Source organism: Natrix helvetica (assembly GCF_964273705.1).
Source record: "Natrix helvetica genome assembly, chromosome: 7".
Taxonomy (NCBI): Eukaryota; Metazoa; Chordata; class Lepidosauria; order Squamata; family Natricidae; genus Natrix; species Natrix helvetica.
Window position 1 is genome coordinate 66,059,976 of NC_138558.1, and position 24,501 is coordinate 66,084,476.

At 45.1% G+C, this 24,501-nt stretch overlaps 1 protein-coding gene across 1 annotated transcript; it reads right to left on the reverse strand.

Moving 5' to 3' along the window:
* Positions 1-454: 454 nt before the first annotated feature.
* On the reverse strand, positions 455-17,093 carry SLC10A4 (solute carrier family 10 member 4). Its single transcript, XM_081959841.1, has 3 exons — positions 16,275-17,093; positions 13,001-13,211; positions 455-1,424 (listed from the first exon to the last, which is right to left on the reverse strand). The coding sequence occupies exons 1-3, from the start codon at positions 16,733-16,735 to the stop codon at positions 903-905; spliced, it is 1,194 nt and encodes a 397-aa protein (XP_081815967.1). The 5' UTR covers positions 16,736-17,093; the 3' UTR covers positions 455-902.
* Between the last annotated feature and the right edge of the window lie 7,408 nt (positions 17,094-24,501).

A 24,501-nucleotide genomic window follows, 5' to 3' on the forward strand; every position in this document is an offset into this window, starting at 1 on the left:
CCCATCCTAGCTCTGTTTCCTCTAGAATGCATTCAAAATATGATGGTGGAGTTCGTCCATTGTGTTCGAAAAGGACCTTGACATCTAACAGGTTGTGGGGTGTCTATTGTGTGTCTGCAGGTGGCTGGTAAGGCCTATATGGGCACGAAATGTTCTGCCACATGTCGGGCAGAAAGTGCGGGCACCACTGTTGCAGCATTTGCAGCTCTAGCTTTGCAGAGTGGAAGCAAGCCAAGCGATTCAAAATATATCCCCAGTAGGAAAACTCAGATTGAGGTCTTGGACGGCGGTTGCAGTTAAAGTAAAAACCAGTGTTTTTTTCCCTTTAAACAAGATTGCCTTGGATCAGTTTTCCTCTCCCAAATATCTGTCATAAAGAATTACTCCCCGAAGAAAACATACAATTTTTATTGTCTAGGCTCTTCTACTTTCTATGGAAGAAGCAGCTCTGTACTGTAGATGAGGCAGACAGTCTCAGATAAATTTCCTAATGGCTTGTCATATTTGCAAGTAATTTAATCAGTCATAAGTACACACAACTTTACTTCAATCTTTCCAATGTAGAAGCTGAATAATATACAAGGTACACAACTTGGTTTTTTAAACAGCAAATGCAGTTGATGCCAAAGATTTACAGTTATCAATACATTCATCAATATGTTCTCTCTCTCCCTCCCTCCCTCTCTCTCTCTCTCTCCTTCCCTTCCCTTCCCTGGTGTGCATCATATTCTGACAACAGGTTGAAGAGATTTATACAGTTGTGCAGTTTGTGAAAACACTTTCTAGCACAGTGAGAAAACCAACATAACAACAAATATTCAGGATCCCTGTTGTTTCTCCTACTTGGCTGACCAGTTTATTTCAACACAGGATGTTCTTTTTTTAAAAGATCTTCCTTTCCTCTAGAGGACTGTCTGTGTCGGCTCCATAACCACTGGACTACAATCCCCAGCAATTACTGTGCCATAAGAAATTTCTGGGACTACTTCTTCCTTCAGTTTCCTGTAAGAAACATCTGTCTCTTCCTCGTTGTCTCCTCCGAGAGGCTCTTGCTTGTACAGATCCTTTCCGTATATCTTGTAAGCCAGTACGAACAGTCCGGCTTCAGCCGATTGAAAGAGGGCGTAGAGTAAAGGAAACATATACATGCTCCCAATGAACTGGGGGGGGAAGCTCAGCTTGAGGATAGCGGTACAGAGCTGGACGTTCTGGCAGCCAGTTTCCAAGGACACCGTCCGCTTGCTGTGCGGGGGCAAGCGAAATAAGGTCGCTATCCCGTAGCCACAGCCGTAACCTGCCAAGGGCATCAGCACAGCTACTATGTATACAGTGGCAGGGATAGTAGCCAGAAGTTCAGGACCCAGCATGGTACCAGTGAGAATGAAAAGTATCACCAGCGTCACCAGCAGAGACCACAAAGAGATCTAGGGAAGAAAGAATGAGATGAAAATTAAATCTGTGGTTGCATTTGGGGCATTTATTGACTGGTTGTAAAAAAAGTTTGTAAAATTGGTCACAGTCTTAACTTATGACCATAATCACTGGCTCAATTAAGGTGGTAAGTCAAGGACTACCTACAGGGGTGGGCTTCAAAATTTTTAGCAAGGGGTTCTCTGCCTGGTTGCTGGGTGGGCATGGTCATGGTGGGCATGGCCTAGTCGGCCTCCTGCACCATAGCCGGGAGGGGGGTTTGCTCTCCCCAGGCTCCGGAAGCTTTCCTTGAGCCTCTGAGAGGGGGAAAACAGCCTCCCTAGGCTCCCTCTTCCCGAGTTTCCGGTGGGCCTGTTTTTCACCCTCCCTGAGCCTCCGCGCGCATCCTGCACTTCCCTGCATCCAAAATGGGCCACATGGGAACTTCAGGGAGGGGAGGGGTGGGCGGGGCCAGCCAGGAGTGGGATTTGGGGGTTCTCCGAAAAGCACACAATCTTAGCTAGAGGTTCTTCCGAGCCCCTAGCAGCCCACCCCCAACTACTGCTTACAGCTGTGTTTTAGTTGCATCAATCGGAATCAGACAAGACTGCTTAAAATGCCTTGGAAACTTTCAGAAAAAGAGAAGGAAAGACATACCCCCCCCCCAAATAATTTATAATCGCAGACAAGAGAAATGATCTTAGCAGTTGTGTTTGATTGTGTTTGGTTCCAGAAATCTTTTAATTTCATTAAATCCCCACAGGTTCTAATTCTTTATCCTCATTTCTAGCTTTAAAAGATCCCAGGGGCATTTCTTGCTGTAAGGAAGATGTTTTAGCCTTGTAATAATTTATTTGCCCCTTCCTGTCCTTTTTCCAGCTCTACCCTTTTAAAATGTCACAAATACATAGCTGCACTAGAAAAACCTAAAAAGTCATTTTAGAATGTCAGATTTATTTACAGTCCTTTTCCTAATGATTCCGAACATGGAATTTGCTTGCCATGCTCTACATTTCACATTTTCACTTCACATTTTCACATTTTTTTCCAACTCGGACCCCACTGACTGCATGGTAGGTGTGTATGAGAGCCAGAGTGGTGAAGTGATGAGTCTAAGGTCACCCAGATACTGGTCTTCTGGTAATCAGAGAAATCAAGAGTTCATAGCCCTTTTTAATTTTAAGGTAAAGGTTCCCCTCTCACATATGTGGTAGTCATTCCTGACTCTAGGGGGCGGTGCTCATCTCCGTTTCAAAGCCCGAAGACCCAGCGCTGCCTGAAGACATCTCTGTGGTCATGTAGCCGGCATGACTAAATGCCGAAGGCGCACTGAACGCTTTTATCTTCCCACCAAAGGTGGTCCCTATTTGTTCTGCTTGCATTATTACATGCTTTTGAAGCTGGGACCAGTAAGGGGAGCTCACTCCATTACGCGGCGCTAGGGATTTGAACTGCCAAACTGCTGACCTTTCTGATCGACAAGCTCAGCGCCTTAGCCACTGAGCCACTGCATCTTGTTTTTAATTTTGCCACCTGCATAATCCGAGGCCGCTGGTTAACTTATCCTTTAGTGCCCCAAATACATTGAGGACATGTCCTCACAGTGGAGCATCTGTCTGAGCACAGGAGTTCTGCAGAAGAAGAAGATTGAAGCTGGGTTAAAACGTTCTGGTACGAAACTGGTGTTTTCCAAGGGATAAAGGAATATGTCGTCTCCTCCTTTGTGGACAGTCTGTGCTGTGGGGCTCCAATTGGCCCAATTAAGGACCAATTTGTTCTATATTTCAGCCTTTGTGGTTCTTTGGTTGCTGGAGAATTTCGCTTGCCAGCCTATTCTTTTATTTTCAGTAGTGGTTCTATTCAGTACTTCCATTCAGGAACAATCAAGTAATATCTGCTCCCATTCCCTAAGCAGGAAACACCCTGGATCTAGTTCTCTGAACTGAGAAAGGTGATCTACAGGTGAAATTCAAAAAATTAGAATATCGTGCAAAAGTTCATTTATTTCAGTAATGCAACTTAAAAGGTGAAGCTAATATATGAGATAAGACTCATTACATGCAAAGCAAGATAGTTCAAGCCGTGATTTGTCATAATTGTGATGATTATGGCTTACAGCTCATGAAAACCCCAAATCCACAATCTCAGAAAAGTAGAGTATTGTGAAAAGGGGCAATATTCTAGGCTCAAAGTGTCCCACTCTAATCAGCTAATTAAGCCATAACACCCGCAAAGGGTTCCTGAGCCTTTCAATGGTCTCTCGGTCTGGTTCAGTAGGAATCACAATCCTGGGAAAGACTGCTGACCTGACAGTTGTGCAGAAAACCATCATTGACACCCTCCGTAAGGAGGGAAAGCCTCAAAAGGTAATTACAAAAGAAGTTGGATGTTCCCAAAGTGCTGAATCAAACCACATTAATAGAAAGTTATGTGGAAGGGAAAAGTGGAAGAAAAAGGTGCACAAGCAGCAGGGATGACCGCAGCCTGGAGAGGATTGTCAGGAAAAGGCCATTCAAAAGTGTTGGGGACTTTGAGGCTGGAGTCAGTGTATCAAGTGCCACCACACACAGACGGATCCTGGACATGGGCTTCAAATGTCGTATTCCTCTTGTCAAGCCGCTCCTGATCAACAAACAATGTCAGAAGCGTCTTACCTGGGCTAAAGAAAAAGAGACCTGGTCTGTTGCTCAGTGGTCCAAAGTCCTCTTTTCTGATGAGAGCAACTTTTGCATCTCATTTGGAAACCAAGGACCCAGAATATGGAGGAAGAATGGAGAGGCACACACTGCAAGATGCTTGAAGTCCAGTGTGAAGTTTCCACAGTCTTTGCTGATTTGGGGAGCCATGTCATCTGCTGGTGTTGGTCCACTGTGCTTCATTAAGTGCAGGGTCAACGCAGCCGCCAACCAGGAGATTTTGGAGCACTTCATGCTTCCTTCCACAGGCGAGCTTTATGGGGATGCTGACTTCATTTTCCAGCAGGACTTGGCACCTGCCCACACTGCCAAAAGCACCAACACCTGGTTCAATGACCGTGGGATTACTGTGCTTGATTGGCCAGCAAACTCGCCTGGCCTGAACCCCATAGAGAATCTATGGGGCATTGCCAAGAGAAAGATGAGAGACATGAGACCGAACAATGCAGAAGAGCGGAAGGCTGCTATTGAAGCATCCTGGTCTTCCATAACACCTCAGCAGTGCCACAGGCTGATAGCTTCCATGCCACGCCGCATTGAGGCAGTAATTGCTGCAAAAAGGGCCCAAACCAAGTACTAAGTACATATGCATGCTTATACTTTTCAGAGATCTGATATTGTTCTATGTACAATCCTTGTTTTATTGATTACATGTAATATTCTAATTTTCTGAGATGGTGGATTTGGTGTTTTCATGAGCTGTAAATCATAATCATCACAATTATGACAAATCACAGCTTGAACTATCTTGCTTTGCCTGTAGTGAGTCTATCTCATATATTAGTTTCACCTTTTATGTTGCATTACTGAAATAAATGAACTTTTGCACGATATTCTAATTTTTTGAGTTTCTCCTGGATAATGAAGGGAGGCAGAAATGCTTCCTTTGTCATGGGCAGATCTATCTATCTGATCAGGTTGCAATGATTGGCACCCTCTGTTTCTCATTAGGTGCATGGGGTCAGTTCTGAGAAATGCTTGCAACATATTCTGAATCAAGGTCATCATGATAATATCCTGGAACAGCCAACTTCCCAGGTCCTCTATCAGTTGGGACCCTCAGTCTGCCCTCTGAGCCCTAGGCCTCTTTTTTTTTAAAATTTAGATCAGTATCTTACTGGCCATTTTCTGGCCAAAGTTATTTAGAGACATGAGTCATCTAGTGAAGAAATCCAAGTGCTCCCCAAAGAAATGGATTGCCTACATTTATTTTAATTTGGTTTTGTGCCAGGCCATAGTTTCTCAATCTGTAACTTTGAAGTTCCACTCCATTAAGACTTTTTTTTTTAATTTAATGTCTCCAATTTTCCATTTGAAGTGTGCACTTAGATGCCTCTTTCCTTCTCCTTTTTAAAAGAAAGGGTTACACCTAGATAACCATTGGCTGTTTTCATTCTCCTAAGTCTCTGTAGTACTAATAATACCTATGTTCTCTTGTAGCACCAATACCTATCCAATGAATATTTGCATAGAACAGGAGTGTCAAATTTGTGGCCCCTGGGCCAGATGCGTCACTTACTGTAGCCACACCCATACCCTGTTTAGCGAAGGGTGGAAAGTTGCAATACAACACATGACTCTGCCATGATGACGCAAGTTTGACACCTCTGGCATAGAAACTCTGCCTGTAACTAAGATAAGCCTTCAGCTGAATAACCTACTATTTAAGACGGGTCACCAACCTTTCAGACCTCAGGGACCAATAAATTCATCATTTTAAATCCTGTGGACCACTAATATGAGCTGCCTAATGACCGGCTGGGTGGGCGTGGCTAGATGGTCATGTGACTGGGTGGGCATGGCCAACTTGATGTCACTCACGTTGAGGGATGCCTCGCCAGCCTCTACTCGCCCCTCCCCTCCCAGCCACTCTTTCCCTGCCCAGGCTCCTTAGAGCCCCAACAGGAAGCAGTTGCTGGAGCTAAGCAGCCCCCAGGAGAAAGAGTTGGCAAAACAGCTGGCTCAGTTCAAATTGGATCTGACCCAAGAAGGAGGCTCAGCAGAAGCACCTCACTGAGGACTACGAGCATAGGCTTTCCAAGCAGAGGGAAGACCTGTGGGAGTGCAAGGCCAGGTGCCGGCGCCTGGAGGCTCAGCAGGGTGAGATGGTCAGCCAGTTCCAGGCCATGATGCTGTCCCACTGGAACGAGGCCCTCCGGCTCTTTGCCACCAGCGGCGCTTCCCTCCAGCCTTCGCCCAAAGCCCCACACCAGGCCAAAGCAGACCTCTAGTCGGAATTTCTACCTCCCTCTGACTCACCCAAAAAGACCCCGAAGGGGGAGACTCTGTGCAGCAACACAGACATTCATTGCACGTATCCGTCCCAGGGGCCGTAGTTTGAGGACCCCTAATTTAGTGCAATATAAAAAATGCAAATATTTTTTCTGCCAAAATCTTCTCACGGCCCACCCATTGGGGACCACTGACTTAGGAGACCCTGTTCCCTAGCGCGAGAAAGTATTTTATCATCATTCAAACTTTAGGTCTCTCCTATTTTAAGTTATGCATCTGTTTTCTGGAAGCTTCCTTCTCCATGATGGCGGAGGAGAAAAGAAAGGGCTGACACTATATTTCACACCTGATAGTCTTGCCCAGAAATCACTCAAAAAAAAAAAAAAAGCAACGTTGTTATTTTCTGACCATCAGTGGAGTTTTGCACCTCTGGTTGGTTATTGTATGACATGATCCAAGTTGTAATAAAATATATTTGGAATGAACAATTCTTCCCATGAGCATTTGCCTCTTTCCTTTAAACACACAGACACACACCACATATACACACACAAACAAACAGGGTCTCCCAAGTACTGTAATGGGTTATTTCAGTTGAAAGCTTCACTTCGTCACAGGCAGAGTTTCTATGCAAATATTCATTGGATAGGTATTGGTGCTACAAGAGAACATAGGTATTATTGGTACTACAGAGTCTATGGGGAATGAATGGTTATCTAGGTGTAACCCTTTCTTTTAAAAAGGAAAAGGAAAGAAGCAAATGCTCAATGGAAGAATTCTTCATTCCAAATATACTTTATTACCAGTTGGATCATGTCATACAATAACTATCCAGAGATGCAAAACTCTATAAAGCAGCACATTTATTGATGGCAATATAATGATTACAATCACTAGCATAAGTAGCAGTAGACAAGTATACTTTGGCCAATAAATAGACCATGTACCATGTTTATTCGAAAATACGACAGGGTTTTATTTTCTTTTGACCCACCCACCCCCCAAATATGTCTAGGCCTTTTTGAGGGGTGTGTTCCAATTTTCCCCCCATACACCTCGCCGGCCCGCTTCTTTCACGGGCCAAAAGAGTGACCGACGCAGCTTGCTGGCCTGCTCCTTTTGTGCCCGAAAAGAGTGAGTGATGCAATCTACTCGCCCCACGCATCTCACCTGGTGGCCGAGCTGCTGCTTTCCTGGACCGACACACATGCGTTTAAATAGGGCCAAATTTGGGGGACAGGGCTTCATTCTAATGCATGCACACAAAACAGTGCTGGGCGGGCTTCATTCTAATGCATGCACACAAAACAGTGCTGGGCCTTCTTTTTGGGGTGGGCCGTGTTTTAGGAGAAACACGGTATTATCGAAACTTATTTGGTTCTTGTATTCTTTCTTGATCTCAATGGTACCAGTTGGTTTAAAATGTCATAAGGAATCTTATTTTAAGCTGGGACAGAATTCTTACACGTGCAACATTCTTCATTTACCTCTGTTTTGACTTTCTTAGGTAAGAAAGGTAAGAAGAACAATTCCCCTCCCAAAGGATTCCATTCTTCCTTGTAATATTGGATCTGGATCTACATTACATTTTGCTCTACTTAGTACATTAGTCCAAAGAAATATCTGTTCAAACCTCAATCTATGGTACGTTGTAGTCCTCATGCTTCTCAGCAACTACTAATTAATGAGATAAAGTTAATGACACAACCTTCCATGCCCTCAATGAATCTGGATGCCTGCTGGCACAATTTAATTTTTTGTCCCTGATTAATGCTCCATAATTAACGTTACATTCCTCTTGAACAAAGAGCAGCAGGAAATGTCAGCTTAAATGCATTAAATGCAGAAGAACCATCCAAATTCTACTCCAATTCCCCATAAGTGTACATGAGATGAGCATGAATCAGGTCTAGAGGAACAGCTTTGAATCCAGTTAGCAGGAAGCGAGGGAAAATGGTTTTTACTGAGGTTTTTTGCTTAATTTTCTCTCTGAGTTTGAGAGTATTTTAAAGATAAAATAATTGTTAACTCGCGAATAGCCTATTTGGGGGAGGGGGGGATGAAATAATGAGATAAGAAACAAAAATAAACAGAAACCATCAACTGATTTTAAAATAGGCTGTTTGCTAAGAATAAATTCCAAATTCAGTATTATCCCTTCCTATTCCTCTAAATCAGGGGTGCCGCATCAGGGTTGTGTTTGGGTGTGGCCGGGGTGGGCACGGCCAGCTCAAAGTCACTTGGGTCAGCGCCTGTGGTGGCCTGAGTACTCTGCCAGTGAAAAGGGGCCCCTGAGCTCTGTTTTCGGCTGCAATAGCCTCCTGCAGCCATCTGCCAGCAAAAATTGAGTTTTGGAGTGCTGCCTGCGGTGCAAGCTCTGTTTTCAGCTGTGACGGCCTCCTGCAAGCCTCTGCCAGCAAAAAAGGAGTTTGGGAATGCCGGTTGCGGCCCTCACGAACTCCGCTTTCAGCTGCAACAGCCTCCTGCAACCTTCTGCCAGTGAAAACGGAGCTCGGGAAGGCCGCACATAGTCCTCCCAAGCTCCGTTTTCACTGGCAGAGGCACCGTGGGCCAGCCCTTCACTGTTTCCAGGGCGGCCCCGCAGGCCAGATGTAAGCATCCCACAGGATGGATCCAGCCCTCAGGCCTTGGGTTTGACACTCCTGCTCTAAATCATCCTCAAAATAGATTGCTCAGAGCACCTGCAACTATGTTATGGTAGACTTTTATGGTTTTAAGAAGGAACCTCAAGAACTGGCAGTTGAGAATATAATTTTCATCTACCCTTTGGATTCACATTAAAAGACTTGGGAAGGAACCCAAAGATGCAGCAAGTGATGTCCTTATAGCTAAAGACATTGTATTAACAAGAGAAAATTGGTTTCAGGAAGCATGATCTACACTTTCTGAATGAATGACTCCAGGATCAAGAGGAGTTATAAGGACTGGGAAGAGTTACGTTTTGTCAAAGCATGGCAAACATGATTTCAAAATCATTAAATGAAATCCTGTCACAGGTTGGGGGTGAAAACCCTGAAGATTTCAAATATCCATTGTTTAAGAGAAGAGCGACTATACTGGGACTTGTTACCTTTGAATGAAAACTTTGAAAATCTGCTCCTAAAGTTTATTGCCTTTGTTTTCTTTTCACATGGTTCCTTGAAAACGACTCATAGAACTTTAGGGCTGGAAGGAAGCTTGGGGGCCATCTAATCCAACCCACTGCCCAACGCAGGAGCCCTTATACCACACAGACAAGTGGCTGTCCAGTCTCTTCTTGAAAACGTCCAGTGTTGGAGCACCCACAACGTTTGGAGGAAAATTGTTCCACTAATTAACTGTTCTCACTGTCAGGAAATTTCTCCTTAGTTCCATGTTGGATCTCTTTATAAAATGAGTTTCCACCCATTCATTCTTGTCCTGGCCTCAGGTGATAGATAGATTGTTAGATAGATAGATGGTGATAGATAGATAGATGATAGATAGATAGATAGATAGATAGATAGATAGATAGATAGATAGATAGATGATAGATAGATGATAGATAGATGATAGATAGATAGATAGATAGATAGATAGATAGATAGATAGATAGATAGATAGATAGATGATAGATAGCTAGATAGGATAGATGGATAGATGGATAGCTAGATAAAGATAGATAGATAGATAGATAGATAGATAGATAGATAGATAGATAGATAGATAGATAGATGATAGATGGATGGATGGATGGATGGTATTCAGCCGGTTCGGACTAGTTTGGCTGAACCAGTAGTGGAAATCGTGGGTGGACCCACCCACCCACCCCAGTTCTATGCCATCCTATTTAGGCATGTTTTTGAGGACAGGCGCATGTGCAGAAGGCGCGCGAGTGAGCAAAGCACATGGGTGGGAGGCTGGGCGCATGCACCGAAGGTGCGCATGAAGTAGGGGGGGGCAGCGAACCGGTAGTAACAACATGTGCAATCCACCACTGAACAGATAGATAACTTTAGATCTTGATTAAGGAAAGAATGACTAAAAACATTATTTTAATGACTTGAATTTAGCAACAAAAGGCCATCATAATTTCTAAGGAAATAGTTGGATTATACTTTGAGAATTCCTGGCTTAAAATAAGTAGACAAACAAGACTAATAAGGGCTGATGTTTATTGTCAATCACTCCATCAGGCAGAAGATAAATGCTTTCCAAAATCAATTTGTAACTCAAGAAGACATGGAACAACAAGGTCTTTAATTACCTTGACATCTGCTGGGAGATGCACTCAGCTAAGCATGAGCTCTGCAGGTGATTCTGAATATGGCTTGCTAACAACGGTATGCTTCAGAAAGGAAAGGCACAAGAGAAACACACGTCCTTGATTTGATATTAATCAGTAGGGAAGAGTAAATTGGAAGTTCTGGAAATGTCACAGAGAAACGACTATGTAATTCTGGAATTCTAGAATTTAAAGAAAACTAAACCTGACTGAACTAAACTAAATACACATCCTGGACTTAAAGCAATCAGCTTTTAATAATTTCAAAATGAAGGATTCCATGGCATGAGAACCTAATGGGAAATAGGGGTGCGCATTCCTTTAAAAATGTTAGACTAAAGCAATTTAAAGGAGCAATTCAAATCTGGAAAAAATAAGCCACCACCATTATGACTACAAAAAACTTGATGGCAAACTGAAAATTAAAAGGACACAGGTAGGACATAAAAGGAAGAACAGGGTATTATAACTACAAATAAGTAAGTTGTCAGAGAAGCAAAAAGTACTTATATGTATTCTGAATAAATGAAAGAACACAGTGTTCAGTGTTGACTGCAACCCCCTGACATTTAACAATGAAAATATTTAACTCTTATTTTGGCTGTTTTCTCCTGAAAGATTTTATGTGTTCCACCATGCAGTTATAAGGAACAAGATGAAAGGACACATTTAAAATCCCAAGTTAACAGAAACATGGTCAGGGAAAACAGATATATTTTCAATATTGCTAACCACTGATTAGCAATAGCACTTAGACTTCAGAGATGGTATTCAGCAGGTTCTGACCAGTTCTGGAGAATCCCACCAATGTTAGACTTATATACCGCTTCACAGCCCTCTCTAAGCGGTTTATAGAATCAGCATGTTGCCCTCAACAATCTGGGTCCTTGTTTTACCCACCTCGGAAGGATGGAAGGCTGAGTCAACCTTGAGCCTGGTGAGATTCGATCTGCCAAATAGCCGGCATTCAGCAGAAGTAGCCTGCAGTACTGCATTCTAACCACTGCACCACTGTGGTTCATTAGTTCTCACTGTCAGGAAATTTCTGGGTTATTATTTTGGGTTATAATAATAACCCCTAGTTCTTCTTTTCATTAGCCCTAGACATACCCAGTTCCTGCAACCGTTCTTCATATGTTTTACCCTCCAGTCCCCTAGTCATCTTTGTTGCTCTTCTCTGCACTCTTTCCAGAGTCTCCACATCATTTTTGTATCGTGATGACCAAAACTGGACACAGTATTCCAAGTGCATTGATGATTTCTGAACTTTATATATTATCTTTACAAAATCTTGGGGGAAATACCAGGTGATTGGGGCAGACTGCCTGTTGTACCTAACTTCAAAAATATAAGAGGATTCAGGGACAACAGATCAATCAGTCTGACACTGATATCTAAGAAGAGTGGATATTTTTGAAGCAAAATTCCAAGAAGCTTGAAAATAACAGAAATTCCTGAAAGTTGGTGTGATGAGATCAGAAACTCAACTTACCAAGCTAAATTAATTGGCAAGTGAGGGGTATCCTCTTCTATGAAGAGCAATTTAGAAAGGGAATCGAAGAGGCACTACCTTAATAAACTCACTGATAAATAGTGGCTAAAAGATCTGGTTTTTGGATTCTGTAATTAAAGTGTTTCTTCTCTTCAATAAATTTAACAAATGAGATTCTGAGATTCTACCTTCATCTGTGGAGTGGCTGACAGAGATGCTGACAGGTGGGATGTATAAGATGAGGAGGCTTCTTTAGTTACTCAAGTAGAGGGTCAGAGACATTTTCTTGCACCAGTAAGGACTGGCCTCTGGTGTCCTTGGTGCTCCAGCAGCTTGGTTGTTTGCTTGCAGACTTTTCATTACCCTAGATAGCATCAATGCTACACAACGTTACCTAGTCAGGACTACACAATTCAACCCTGAGCTACATACAGGGTTTTTTAGCAATCGGTTCTCTGCAGGGTTGCTGGATGGGCGTGGCCATAGGGTGTGTGGCCTACTTGGCAAGGCCATGGGCCTCCTGCACCTTGGTGGAGGGGGCAGTTTTCTCCCTCCTCAGACTCCGGAGGTTTTCCTTGAGTCTCTGGGAGGGCGAAAACAGCCTCCCCCAGACTCCGGAGGCCGAAACAGGCCCTTTCCAGACTTCCAGAAGGCTCATTTTTCACCCTCCCAGAGCCTCCACACAGGCCCTGCACTTACCTGACAGGATGAATGGGCTCTTGGGAGGTGAGGGGTGGGTGGGACCAACCAATCCTTCCAACTACCGGTTCCGCGAACCAGATGCAAAATTAGCATCCAGTTTGCCCAAACTGGTCAGAACCGGCTGAATCCCATCCCTGGCTACATACATACATACATACATACATACATACATTCTATGAGAAGACATATGTGTACTCAGCTTACCTTCACAATAATGTCCGCCAGTCTTGTGTATCTGTAGCGGATGAAAACCCCAAGACCAATGGGGAGTAGAGTGCTGCACAAGGTCAGGCTGACAGCCCCCAGGGGCAACAGGCGCACTAATGGGGTGTTGATCCAAGCGCGACTGTAGATCCACAGACAAAGAGGCATCAGGATCAAAGCAAGCAAGGTGGAGGATGCAGTCATGATGATGCTGTCAGGAAGGAAAGAATGAAGACACCTCTGGGTGGAGCGCACAAGATAAGTGGCATCCAAGAACCTCTCTTCTCTTCCTCCACTTTTCCTGAGTGGTCCAGTTACTCTCGCTGGCAAGAGGGAGCTGCATTTAACTAGTAGTGCAGAACTCGGGCTCTCTTTTCTGTGCACCCTCTAGTCTATGCCACCTAATGCCCACCCCAAGTCTGCTCTGCGAAGGAGAGGAGGCAGCCTTTTGGAGGGGTGTGTGTGTTATTTTGCTCAAAACCAATTCTTAATATTTGCCCTCCTAACAGAATTGTCTGTTGCCCTATTGTATCTCTCTGGTGAAGGTTCTTACAGAAGAGGGTTTGGCAACCTTAAACACTCAAGAGCCACAAAGGTCCTAAACGGAAGCCCCCCGTTCAATTCTGGAACCGACCGGAAGTCCGGTTCCTTCACCATAGAGTCTCTTCCTAGCACGGTATCCTTTTTTCCTCTGCCTACTGGAAGTCCGGTTCCCCCACCATAGAGTCTCCTCCTAGTGTGGCATCCTTTTTCCTCTACCTGTCCTAACCGAAAGCCCTACCAATTGTGGAGCCAACTGGCGACAGGGAGCCACAGCAGAGGGATAAAAGAGCCACATGTGGCTCCAGAGGTGCAGGTTGCCAACCCGTTGCAGAAGGACATTTGTCTCTGCTTCCAGTTCTCACTTTTTCCTTCCTCCTCTTCTTTAGAAAATAATTTTGCTTCATCACCTCCAGGAGGCCAGCCCTGGAAACATTATTTTTCATCTGGTCCGTGGTTGACCATTCCAATCACATTGGAAGTCTCCCAATCTTTTTTTTTAAAAAATCATTTAAGATTCAAGATATTTCAATCCTAGTTTTCCCCTCCAAAAAGGATAAAATAAGATGGGAGCAATAACAGCACATTAGCAAAATGAGGCCCATCAGAAAGAACTCAGGGAAAACATTTCAATAGCGAGAAAGAAAAGAGAGAGAAGCATGATCTTAGCAATCCACAAAAAATAGATAATAAAAGAGAGATTTCTTATCTATATAGGGATATATTTGGGGCATTGACACCTTACTTTCACTAGTACTTCATTTATTCAGGGCCAGAAATAAAGTCTGAAAAACCCAAATCCATGAAATTCTGGGCAATATTTGACAGGACGCTCCCGGTATTCAATGGGTGATACATTTGGAAAGTGCTTGTGGAAGAAGTTTCCCTTGTTAGGACAGACTCATCCCAAACTCCCAGCACCCGGGCATCCTGTTCCCAAACTTCCCCTCTGAAAAATGTGGGAAAAGCATTTACAGGTAGTCCTCAACTTACGACCACAACTGAGCCCCAAAATTATGTTGTCATGTGAGAAATTTATTTAAGTGAGTTTTGCCCCATTTTACGACTTGTCCACACATTCGTTAAGTCAGGGGTGTCCAAACTTGGGAACTTTAAGACTTGTGGACTTCAACTCCCAAAATTCCCCAGCCAGCATGGCTGGCTGGGGAATTCTGGGAGTTGATTTCTACAAGTCTTAAAGTTCCCAAGTTTGGACACGCCTGCGTTAAGTGAATCACCAAAGTTGCTAAATAACACGACTGTTGAGTGAATCTGGCTTCCCCATTGACTTTGCTCATCAGAAGATCGCAAAAGGTGATCATGTGACCCTGTCAGGACACTGCAACCGTCAGAAGTACGAACCGGTTGCCAGGCATCCGAATATAAATCACACGACCACAGGGATGACAGCCCTGTGAAAAATGGCCATATGTCACCTTTCTCAGTCCCGTCATAATGTTGAAACATAGCTGTACAGGTAGCCCCCGACTTAAGACCACAATTGAGCCCGACATTTCTGCTAAGTGAAACATTTGTTAAGTGAGTTTTTCCCCATTTGATGACTTTCCTTGCCACAGTTAAATGAATCACTACGGTTGATACGTTAGTCCCCTGGTCACAGTTGTTAAGTCAGGGGTGTCCAAACTTGGGAACTTTAAGACTTGTGGACTTCAACTCCCAGAATTCCCCAGCCAGCCATGCTGGCTGGGGAATTCTGGAAGTTGAAGTCCACAAGTCTTAAAGTTCCCAAGTTTGGACACCCCTGTGTTAAGTGAATCACTGCGGTTGATAAATTAGTCACCTGATTGTTAATCCCCTTGAGTGCTTGTGAGAAGGTCGCCAAAGGGGATCACATGACCCCGGGACACAGCAACGGTCATAAATATGAGTCAGTTGCCAAGCATCTGAATTTTGATCATTGTGATCCTGAGGATGCTGGAAAGGTCCTTTTTTCCCAGTGCCGTTGTAACTTTTTGAATGGTCACTAAACGAACCATTGTAAGTTGAGGACTACCTGTACCCAATGCCACCGCTATCCTCCCAATCCCTTAGCAAGATCCGCATCCTCATGGTAGCAGCCGGGAAACCCTTGGGCTGGACTAGAGCCAGAGCACCACACCTGTGGCATGTCTGGTGCCCGAGAGCAATAGCAGAGTTGGAAGGGACCTTGGAGGTCTTCTAGCCCAACCCCCTGCTTAGGCAGGAAACTCTATACCGTTTCAGACAAATGGCTATCCAGCATCTTTTTAAAGACTTCCAGTGTTGGGGCATTCACAACTTCTGGAGGCAAGCTGTTCCACTGATTAATTGTTCTAAATGTCAGGAAGTTTCTCCTCAGTTCTAAGTTGCTTCTCTCCTTGATTAGTTTCCACCCATTGCTTCTTGTTCTACCCTCAAGTGCCTTGGAGAATAGTTTGGCTCCCTCTTCTTTGTGGCAACCCCTGAGATATTGGAACACTGCTATCATGTCTCCCCTAGTCCTTCTTTCTCTTAAACTAAACATACCCAGTTCCTGCAACCGTTCTTCATATGTTTTAGCCTCCAGTCCCCTAATCATCTTCGTTGCTCTTCTCTGCGCTCTTTCTAGAGTCTCCGCATCTTTTCTACATCGTGGTGACCAAAACTGGATGCCGAATGCAAGAAGTGCCCGTCCGCCCTGCGCAACAGTCCCCGTCACACACACGCGCACACATACCCAAGCCGTCTCCTTCCCGGTTCCGCTCGCCCGCCCTACCTGAGGTTCATGTCTCCGTCGACCAGGAGGGTCATGAGGTTGGAGAGGTTCCCCCCGGGGCAGCAGCCGCAGAGCAGGACGGCCACGGCGGCCCCCTCGTCGAGGGCGAAGAGGAGCGCCAGCAGGAAAGCCAGCAGGGGCATCAGCCCGAACTGGCAGAGCAGCGCCAGCAACAAGCCCAGCGGCCGCCTCAGCTGCGCGCCCAGCTGGCTCAGCTCCACCGTGCAGCCCAGGCCCAGCATGGCCACGCACAGCGCCAGCCCCACGAAGACGCTCAGCCCGTGGCTCAGCCGCCCGTCCCAGAAAGGAGCCTCGACGCCGCTGGCCGCAGGGGCCAAGCCCAGCGCCGACGGAACCGAGGCGGCACCGGGACGGGGCTCGGGCGTGGCGTTCCCGGCGAAAGGCAGCAGCAGGCGCCAAGCATCCGTGCGGTTCTCTGGGGCAGCGGCGGAGCTGTCCATGGCGCGTTTTCCGTCGGCGCGTCCGCCTCGTTGAGCGGCGGCACTTTCGAGTGAAGAGACGGGCGGGAGGGAAGGCACCTTTTGCCAGCCTGCCGCAGCCGGAAAGAGGCGAAGCGGCCGGGGAAGGAGCGGCTGGCGAACCCCTCCGATGTGAGGCTGCGGGGAGACGCCGCGTCCTGCCAAACCCGCTCCGTCCGTCGCCTCAGCGGCCGCCGCCGTTCTTCTCCAACGGGCGCGCCCCCGAGAAGGCCGTCGGACGCCACCCGCCCAGCCCCCGACTCCGCCGTCTGAGGGTGGATTTCTGGCTTCCCTGGGCGCGCCTCCGATAAGGAGCCAGCCAGGCCCCCGCGCCTTCTGAGGGAAAGCCAGAGCCGCGCGCAAAGGAACCGTCTTTATTGAAGCATAAACAACTACTACTACTACTAATAATAATGATAATAATAATGATAATGACAATGACAATGATAATAAAAAAACAACTTTAGCCTTAACGTCCCCTTCCTACTGTCCCCGTTTATTTGCACCCATTCCCTGTGTTCTCATTCATGTTTATTCTTATTCCTGTTATCTTGTACATGAGTGACAAGCTAAATAAAATATAAATATAAATAAATTTATTTTAAGGGCAGCCACAAGGAAGCATGACTGTGTCTGATGCCAAACTTGGACTTCAAAAAGGAGTTTACATTTTTATTTATTTATTAAAAAGTGTCTCACAGCAAGAGAAAATGGGGAAAGGAAGGGGGGGGCAGTTGTTGAAAGCCGAATTGCTCTGAGGAAAAGGCTAAGCCAAAAGGCTTAGGGAAGCACTGGGAAACAGTAACAGAGTTGGAAGGGGCCTTGGAGGTCATCTAGTCCAACCCCCTGCTCACGCAGGAGACAAACCGGGAGAAACAATTTCTGACAGAACAATCCACCCAAATCGCCTTCAGAAGTTGTGGGAGCTTCATCCCTGGAGGCTCTCAAGAAGAGACTGGACTACCGTCTGGCAAAAATGGTGTAGAGTCTCCTGCTTGAGCAGGGGGTTGGACTAGATGACCTACAAGATCCCTTCCAACTCTGTTATTCTGAAACAAAAAGTATGGCTATCGGAAAGAGTCAGGTTGCCAAGAAGAAACCCAGAACTGTGAACTGCTGAGAATGAACGGAGGTTGGTGAAGGAATAAAAAGAACTTCTTCAAATATGATCAGATTAAATTTATACTTTTATGTAAATATAAAGTCGGGATCACTGGAATGCCACCCCGAGAATCCATCAGAGAAAGAAAACAAGCAAGGGCAACAACGGAAAGGAGGGAGAATGAAGAGGGAAAGGAAGAAAGAGCAAAGCAGAGGAAGCAAGGGAGGGGAAATAAGAGTAGGAGAGAGGGTAAGAAGAAGGAGGAGAGAGGAGGAGTGGGTGAAAGAGGAGGAAAGAAGAAGGGAGAGAAGGGAGGTTGAGAAGAAGGAAGGAATAGGGGTGTTGCAAAACAAGATGGAGGTAGTGTGGCAAGAAAGTGCCCCCAACTGTGTTTTCTATATTTGTAAGAAGATAGTGATAAATATTAATAGTTAATAGGTAAATGTTAATAGTATTTACAAGAAGGTATATTTGTGAATGTATTTGAAAGGGAAAAAAAACTTTATACAAAAAAAAGTTAAAAGAGAGGAGGGAAAAAAACAATTGTAATGTCAATTGTAATGGGACCCAGTGGCTCATTGGCTAAAAGGCTGAGCTTGTTGATCAGAAAGGTCGGCAGTTCGGTGGTTCGAATCCCTAGTGCTGCGTAATGGAGCGAGCTCCCATTACTTGTCTCAGCTTCTGCTAACCTAGCAGTTCGAAACCACATAAAAATGCAAGTAGAAAAATAGGAACCAGCCTTGGTGAGAAGGTAACAGCGTTCCATGCACCTTCAGCATTTAGTCATGGCGGCCACATGACCACGGAGATGTCTTCGGATAGCGCTGGCTCTTCGGCTTTGAAACAGAGATGAGCATCGCACCCTAGAGTCAGGAACGAGTAGTACATATGTTTGAGGGAACCTTTACCTTTAATACCAACAGCTCAAGGGGGTTGGGGGAGGCAATACTAAAATGCAATTCTATCTTTTGGATCCATCTTCTGTGACAAAGAAAAGTATTGTCTTCCACCAAGAAATTGTGAAAGAGCAGGACTGCAACTTCAGCCTGATAGAAACCAGATCAGAAAATGTTAGTCTCTATTTTAAACGGGATCCACTCTCCAGGACCAGATTAATGGTATCTTCTAGAAGTGATGATTTGGCCAAACCCTGCAAATGATTTTCTGCAAATCCTGAAAGATTCCTGTGAAGTGGAAGATAGAACAAATGTTGGTTTTATTTTCAGAAAGAGGGAAAAGGAAGATCCAAAAAACACAAAGTATTCAATTGGATATCAGTAAGAGAAGATCCTAGGTAAATTCATAAGGAGATTTATCTGTAAGCACACTGAAGTCAATGAAGTAATTACCAGATGTTTGCATAGCATTGTAAAGGAGAAATCTTACTTAATCTCTTTTTTTAAAATCAGAGAGCTTCATCAATGAATTCTGGGTATGCTATAAACTATAATATATCTTACGTTCAGCAAAGCATTTGATAAAGCATGGCATGGCATGGAAACTAATTGTGATTGCATGTCATGGCAATTGTTACAAAAGTGTCTCCAAAATTGTACTCAAGAAATACTCAACTAAATATGTACCGTAATTTGGAAATTTTTACAAATGCAGGCATCTTTAGCAATCAGAACTCATTTTATTAAAAAATAGCATAGAGAAATTATTGATTTACTCAATGAAAAATAATGGTGATTTTTTTTCTACAACAACATGGCATTTATCTTTCAAATTAAAGAAAGAAATGTTTCAGAAAAAAGAGCCAAAGGCATTAAGTTAGTGTTTCACTGGGTGCAGGGTGGAGTGCTATTGAAATGGAGAGTATATTTCTACACCGATGAACTGTTCCAAAGATTCTGCACACAAATAAAGCCTGAGCAATAATTGGATTAATATATCCATGCTGTTTTCTTGGAAAATGCTATGATGTAGCCTCGGAGAGCATCTTGGGGAGAGGGGTGAGGGTCTGTGCCTACAAGAAGTCATCTACTACAACAGTTCATTTATAGCAGGGGTGAAATCCAGCAGCTTCTGACAGGTCTGTAGAACTGGTAGCGGATATTTTGAGTACTTTGGAGAACCTGCGAATGCCACCTCTGGCTGGCCTCAGAAAGGGGTGGGAATGGAGATTTTGCAGAATCCTTCCCCTGGAGTGAGATGGGAATGTAGATTTTGCAGTATCCTTCCCCTAAGAGTGGTGAGGAAATGTAGATTTTGCAGTATCCTTCTCCTGGAGTGGGATGGGAATGGACATTTTGTAGTATCCTTCCCCTGGAGTAGAGAGGGAATGTAGATTTTGCAGTATCCTTCCCCTAGGAGTGGTGAGGAAATGTAGATTTTGCAGTATCCTTCTCCTGGAGTGGGATGGGAATGGAGATTTTGTAGTATCCTTCCCCTGGAGTAGAGAGGGAATGTAGATTTTGCAGTATCCTTCTCCTGGAGTGGGATGGGAATGGAGATTTTGTAGTATCCTTCCCCTGGAGTAGAGAGGGAATGTAGATTTTGCAGTATCCTTCCCCTAGGAGTGGGGAGGAAATGGAGATTTTGCAGTATCCTACTCCTGGAGTGGGATGGGAATGGAGATTTTGTAGTATCCTTCCCCTGGAGTGGGATGGGAATGGAGATTTTGTAGTATCCTTCCGCTGGAGTAGAGAGGGAATGTAGATTTTGCAGTATCCTTCCCCTAGGAGTGGGGAGGAAATGGAGATTTTGCAGTATCCTTCCCCTAGGAGTGGTGAGGAAATGGAGATTTTGCAGTATCCTTCCCCTAGGAGTGGTGAGGAAATGTAGATTTTGCAGTATCCTTCTCCTGGAGTAGAGAGGGAATGTAGATTTTGCAGTATCCTTCCCCTAGGAGTGGGGAGGAAATGGAGATTTTGCAGTATCCTTCTCCTGGAGTGGGATGGGAATGGAGATTTTGTAGTATCCTTCCCCTGGAGTAGAGAGGGAATGTAGATTTTGCAGTATCCTTCCCCTAGGAGTGGGGAGGAAATGGAGATTTTGCAGTATCCTTCTCCTGGAGTGGGATGGGAATGGAGATTTTGTAGTATCCTTCCCCTGGAGTAGAGAGGGAATGTAGATTTTGCAGTATCCTTCTCCTGGAGTGGGGAGGAAATGGAGATTTTGCAGTATCCTTCCCCTGGAGTAGAGAGGGAATGTAGATTTTGCAGTATCCTTCCCCTAAGAGTGGGGAGGAAATGGAGATTTTGCAGTATCCTTCCCCTAGGAGTGGTGAGGAAATGTAGATTTTGCAGTATCCTTCTCCTGGAGTGGGATGGGAATGGAGATTTTGTAGTATCCTTCCGCTGGAGTAGAGAGGGAATGTAGATTTTGCAGTATCCTTCCCCTAGGAGTGGTGAGGAAATGTAGATTTTGCAGTATCCTTCCCCTAGGAGTGGTGAGGAAATGTAGATTTTGCAGTATCCTTCTCCTGGAGTGGGATGGGAATGGAGATTTTGTAGTATCCTTCCCCTGGAGTAGAGAGGGAATGTAGATTTTGCAGTATCCTTCCCCTAGGAGTGGGGAGGAAATGGAGATTTTGCAGTATCCTTCCCCTAGGAGTGGTGAGGAAATGTAGATTTTGCAGTATCCTTCCCCTAGGAGTGGTGAGGAAATGTAGATTTTGCAGTATCCTTCTCCTGGAGTGGGATGGGAATGGAGATTTTGTAGTATCCTTCCCCTGGAATAGAGAGGGAATGTAGATTTTGCAGTATCCTTCCCCTAGGAGTGGTGAGGAAATGTAGATTTTGCAGTATCCTTCTCCTGGAGTGGGATGGGAATGGAGATTTTGTAGTATCCTTCCCCTGGAGTAGAGAGGGAATGTAGATTTTGCAGTATCCTTCTCCTGGAGTGGGATGGGAATGGAGATTTTGTAGTATCCTTCCCCTGGAGTAGAGAGGGAATGTAGATTTTGCAGTATCCTTCCCCTAGGAGTGGGGAGGAAATGGAGATTTTGCAGTATCCTTCTCCTGGAGTGGGATGGGAATGGAGATTTTGTAGTATCCTTCCCCTGGAGTAGAGAGGGAATGTAGATTTTGCAGTATCCTTCCCCTAGGAGTGGGGAGGAAATGGAGATTTTGCAGTATCCTTCTCCTGGAGTGGGATGGGAATGGAGATTTTGTAGTATCCTTCCCCTGGAGTAGAGAGGGAATGGAGATTTTGCAGTATCCTTCCCCTGGAGTAGAGAGGGAATGTAGATTTTGCAGTATCCTTCCCCTAGGAGTGGGGAGGAAATGGAGATTTTGCAGTATCCTTCCCCTAGGAGTGGTGAGGAAATGTAGATTTTGCAGTATCCTTCTCCTGGAGTGGGATGGGAATGGAGATTTTGTAGTATCCTTCCCCTGGAGTAGAGAGGGAATGTAGATTTTGCAGTATCCTTCCCCTAGGAGTGGTGAGGAAATGTAGATTTTGCAGTATCCTTCTCCTGGAGTGGGATGGGAATGGAGATTTTGTAGTATCCTTCCCCTGGAGTAGAGAGGGAATGTAGATTTTGCAGTATCCTTCTCCTGGAGTGGGATGGGAATGGAGATTTTGTAGTATCCTTCCCCTGGAGTAGAGAGGGAATGTAGATTTTGCAGTATCCTTCCCCTAGGAGTGGTGAGGAAATGTAGATTTTGCAGTATCCTTCTCCTGGAGTGGGATGGGAATGGAGATTTTGTAGTATCCTTCCCCTGGAGTAGAGAGGGAATGTAGATTTTGCAGTATCCTTCCCCTAGGAGTGGGGAGGAAATGGAGATTTTGCAGTATCCTTCCCCTAGGAGTGGTGAGGAAATGTAGATTTTGCAGTATCCTTCCCCTAGGAGTGGTGAGGAAATGTAGATTTTGCAGTATCCTTCTCCTGGAGTGGGATGGGAATGGAGATTTTGTAGTATCCTTCCCCTGGAATAGAGAGGGAATGTAGATTTTGCAGTATCCTTCCCCTAGGAGTGGTGAGGAAATGTAGATTTTGCAGTATCCTTCTCCTGGAGTGGGATGGGAATGGAGATTTTGTAGTATCCTTCCCCTGGAGTAGAGAGGGAATGTAGATTTTGCAGTATCCTTCTCCTGGAGTGGGATGGGAATGGAGATTTTGTAGTATCCTTCCCCTGGAGTAGAGAGGGAATGTAGATTTTGCAGTATCCTTCCCCTAGGAGTGGGGAGGAAATGGAGATTTTGCAGTATCCTTCTCCTGGAGTGGGATGGGAATGGAGATTTTGTAGTATCCTTCCCCTGGAGTAGAGAGGGAATGTAGATTTTGCAGTATCCTTCCCCTAGGAGTGGGGAGGAAATGGAGATTTTGCAGTATCCTTCTCCTGGAGTGGGATGGGAATGGAGATTTTGTAGTATCCTTCCCCTGGAGTAGAGAGGGAATGGAGATTTTGCAGTATCCTTCCCCTGGAGTAGAGAGGGAATGTAGATTTTGCAGTATCCTTCCCCTAGGAGTGGGGAGGAAATGGAGATTTTGCAGTATCCTTCCCCTAAGAGTGGTGAGGAAATGTAGATTTTGCAGTATCCTTCTCCTGGAGTGGGATGGGAATGGACATTTTGTAGTATCCTTCCCCTGGAGTAGAGAGGGAATGTAGATTTTGCAGTATCCTTCCCCTAGGAGTGGTGAGGAAATGTAGATTTTGCAGTATCCTTCTCCTGGAGTGGGATGGGAATGGAGATTTTGTAGTATCCTTCCCCTGGAGTAGAGAGGGAATGTAGATTTTGCAGTATCCTTCTCCTGGAGTGGGATGGGAATGGAGATTTTGTAGTATCCTTCCCCTGGAGTAGAGAGGGAATGTAGATTTTGCAGTATCCTTCCCCTAGGAGTGGGGAGGAAATGGAGATTTTGCAGTATCCTTCTCCTGGAGTGGGATGGGAATGGAGATTTTGTAGTATCCTTCCCCTGGAGTAGAGAGGGAATGTAGATTTTGCAGTATCCTTCCCCTAGGAGTGGTGAGGAAATGTAGATTTTGCAGTATCCTTCTCCTGGAGTGGGATGGGAATGGAGATTTTGTAGTATCCTTCCTCTGGAGTAGAGAGGGAATGTAGATTTTGCAGTATCCTTCTCCTGGAGTGGGATGGGAATGGAGATTTTGTAGTATCCTTCCCCTGGAGTAGAGAGGGAATGTAGATTTTGCAGTATCCTTCCCCTAGGAGTGGGGAGGAAATGGAGATTTTGCAGTATCCTTCTCCTGGAGTGGGATGGGAATGGAGATTTTGTAGTATCCTTCCCCTGGAGTAGAGAGGGAATGTAGATTTTGCAGTATCCTTCCCCTAGGAGTGGGGAGGAAATGTAGATTTTGCAGTATCCTTCTCCTGGAGTGGGATGGGAATGGAGATTTTGTAGTATCCTTCCCCTGGAGTAGAGAGGGAATGTAGATTTTGCAGTATCCTTCTCCTGGAGTGGGGAGGAAATGGAGATTTTGCAGTATCCTTCCCCTGGAGTAGAGAGGGAATGTAGATTTTGCAGTATCCTTCCCCTAAGAGTGGGGAGGAAATGGAGATTTTGCAGTATCCTTCCCCTAGGAGTGGTGAGGAAATGTAGATTTTGCAGTATCCTTCTCCTGGAGTGGGATGGGAATGGAGATTTTGTAGTATCCTTCCGCTGGAGTAGAGAGGGAATGTAGATTTTGCAGTATCCTTCCCCTAGGAGTGGTGAGGAAATGTAGATTTTGCAGTATCC

Bases quoted from the DNA above. Each gene is read 5' to 3' on its own strand.
- SLC10A4 (XM_081959841.1), bottom strand. From the start codon at position 16,735: ATGGACAGCTCCGCCGCTGCCCCAGAGAACCGCACGGATGCTTGGCGC. The intron at 13,212-16,274 runs GTAGGGCGGGCG...CCTTCCTGACAG, and splicing joins GACGGAGACATGAACCTCAG to CATCATCATGACTGCATCCT. The intron at 1,425-13,000 runs GTAAGCTGAGTA...TTTCTTCCCTAG, and splicing joins TGGCGGACATTATTGTGAAG to ATCTCTTTGTGGTCTCTGCT.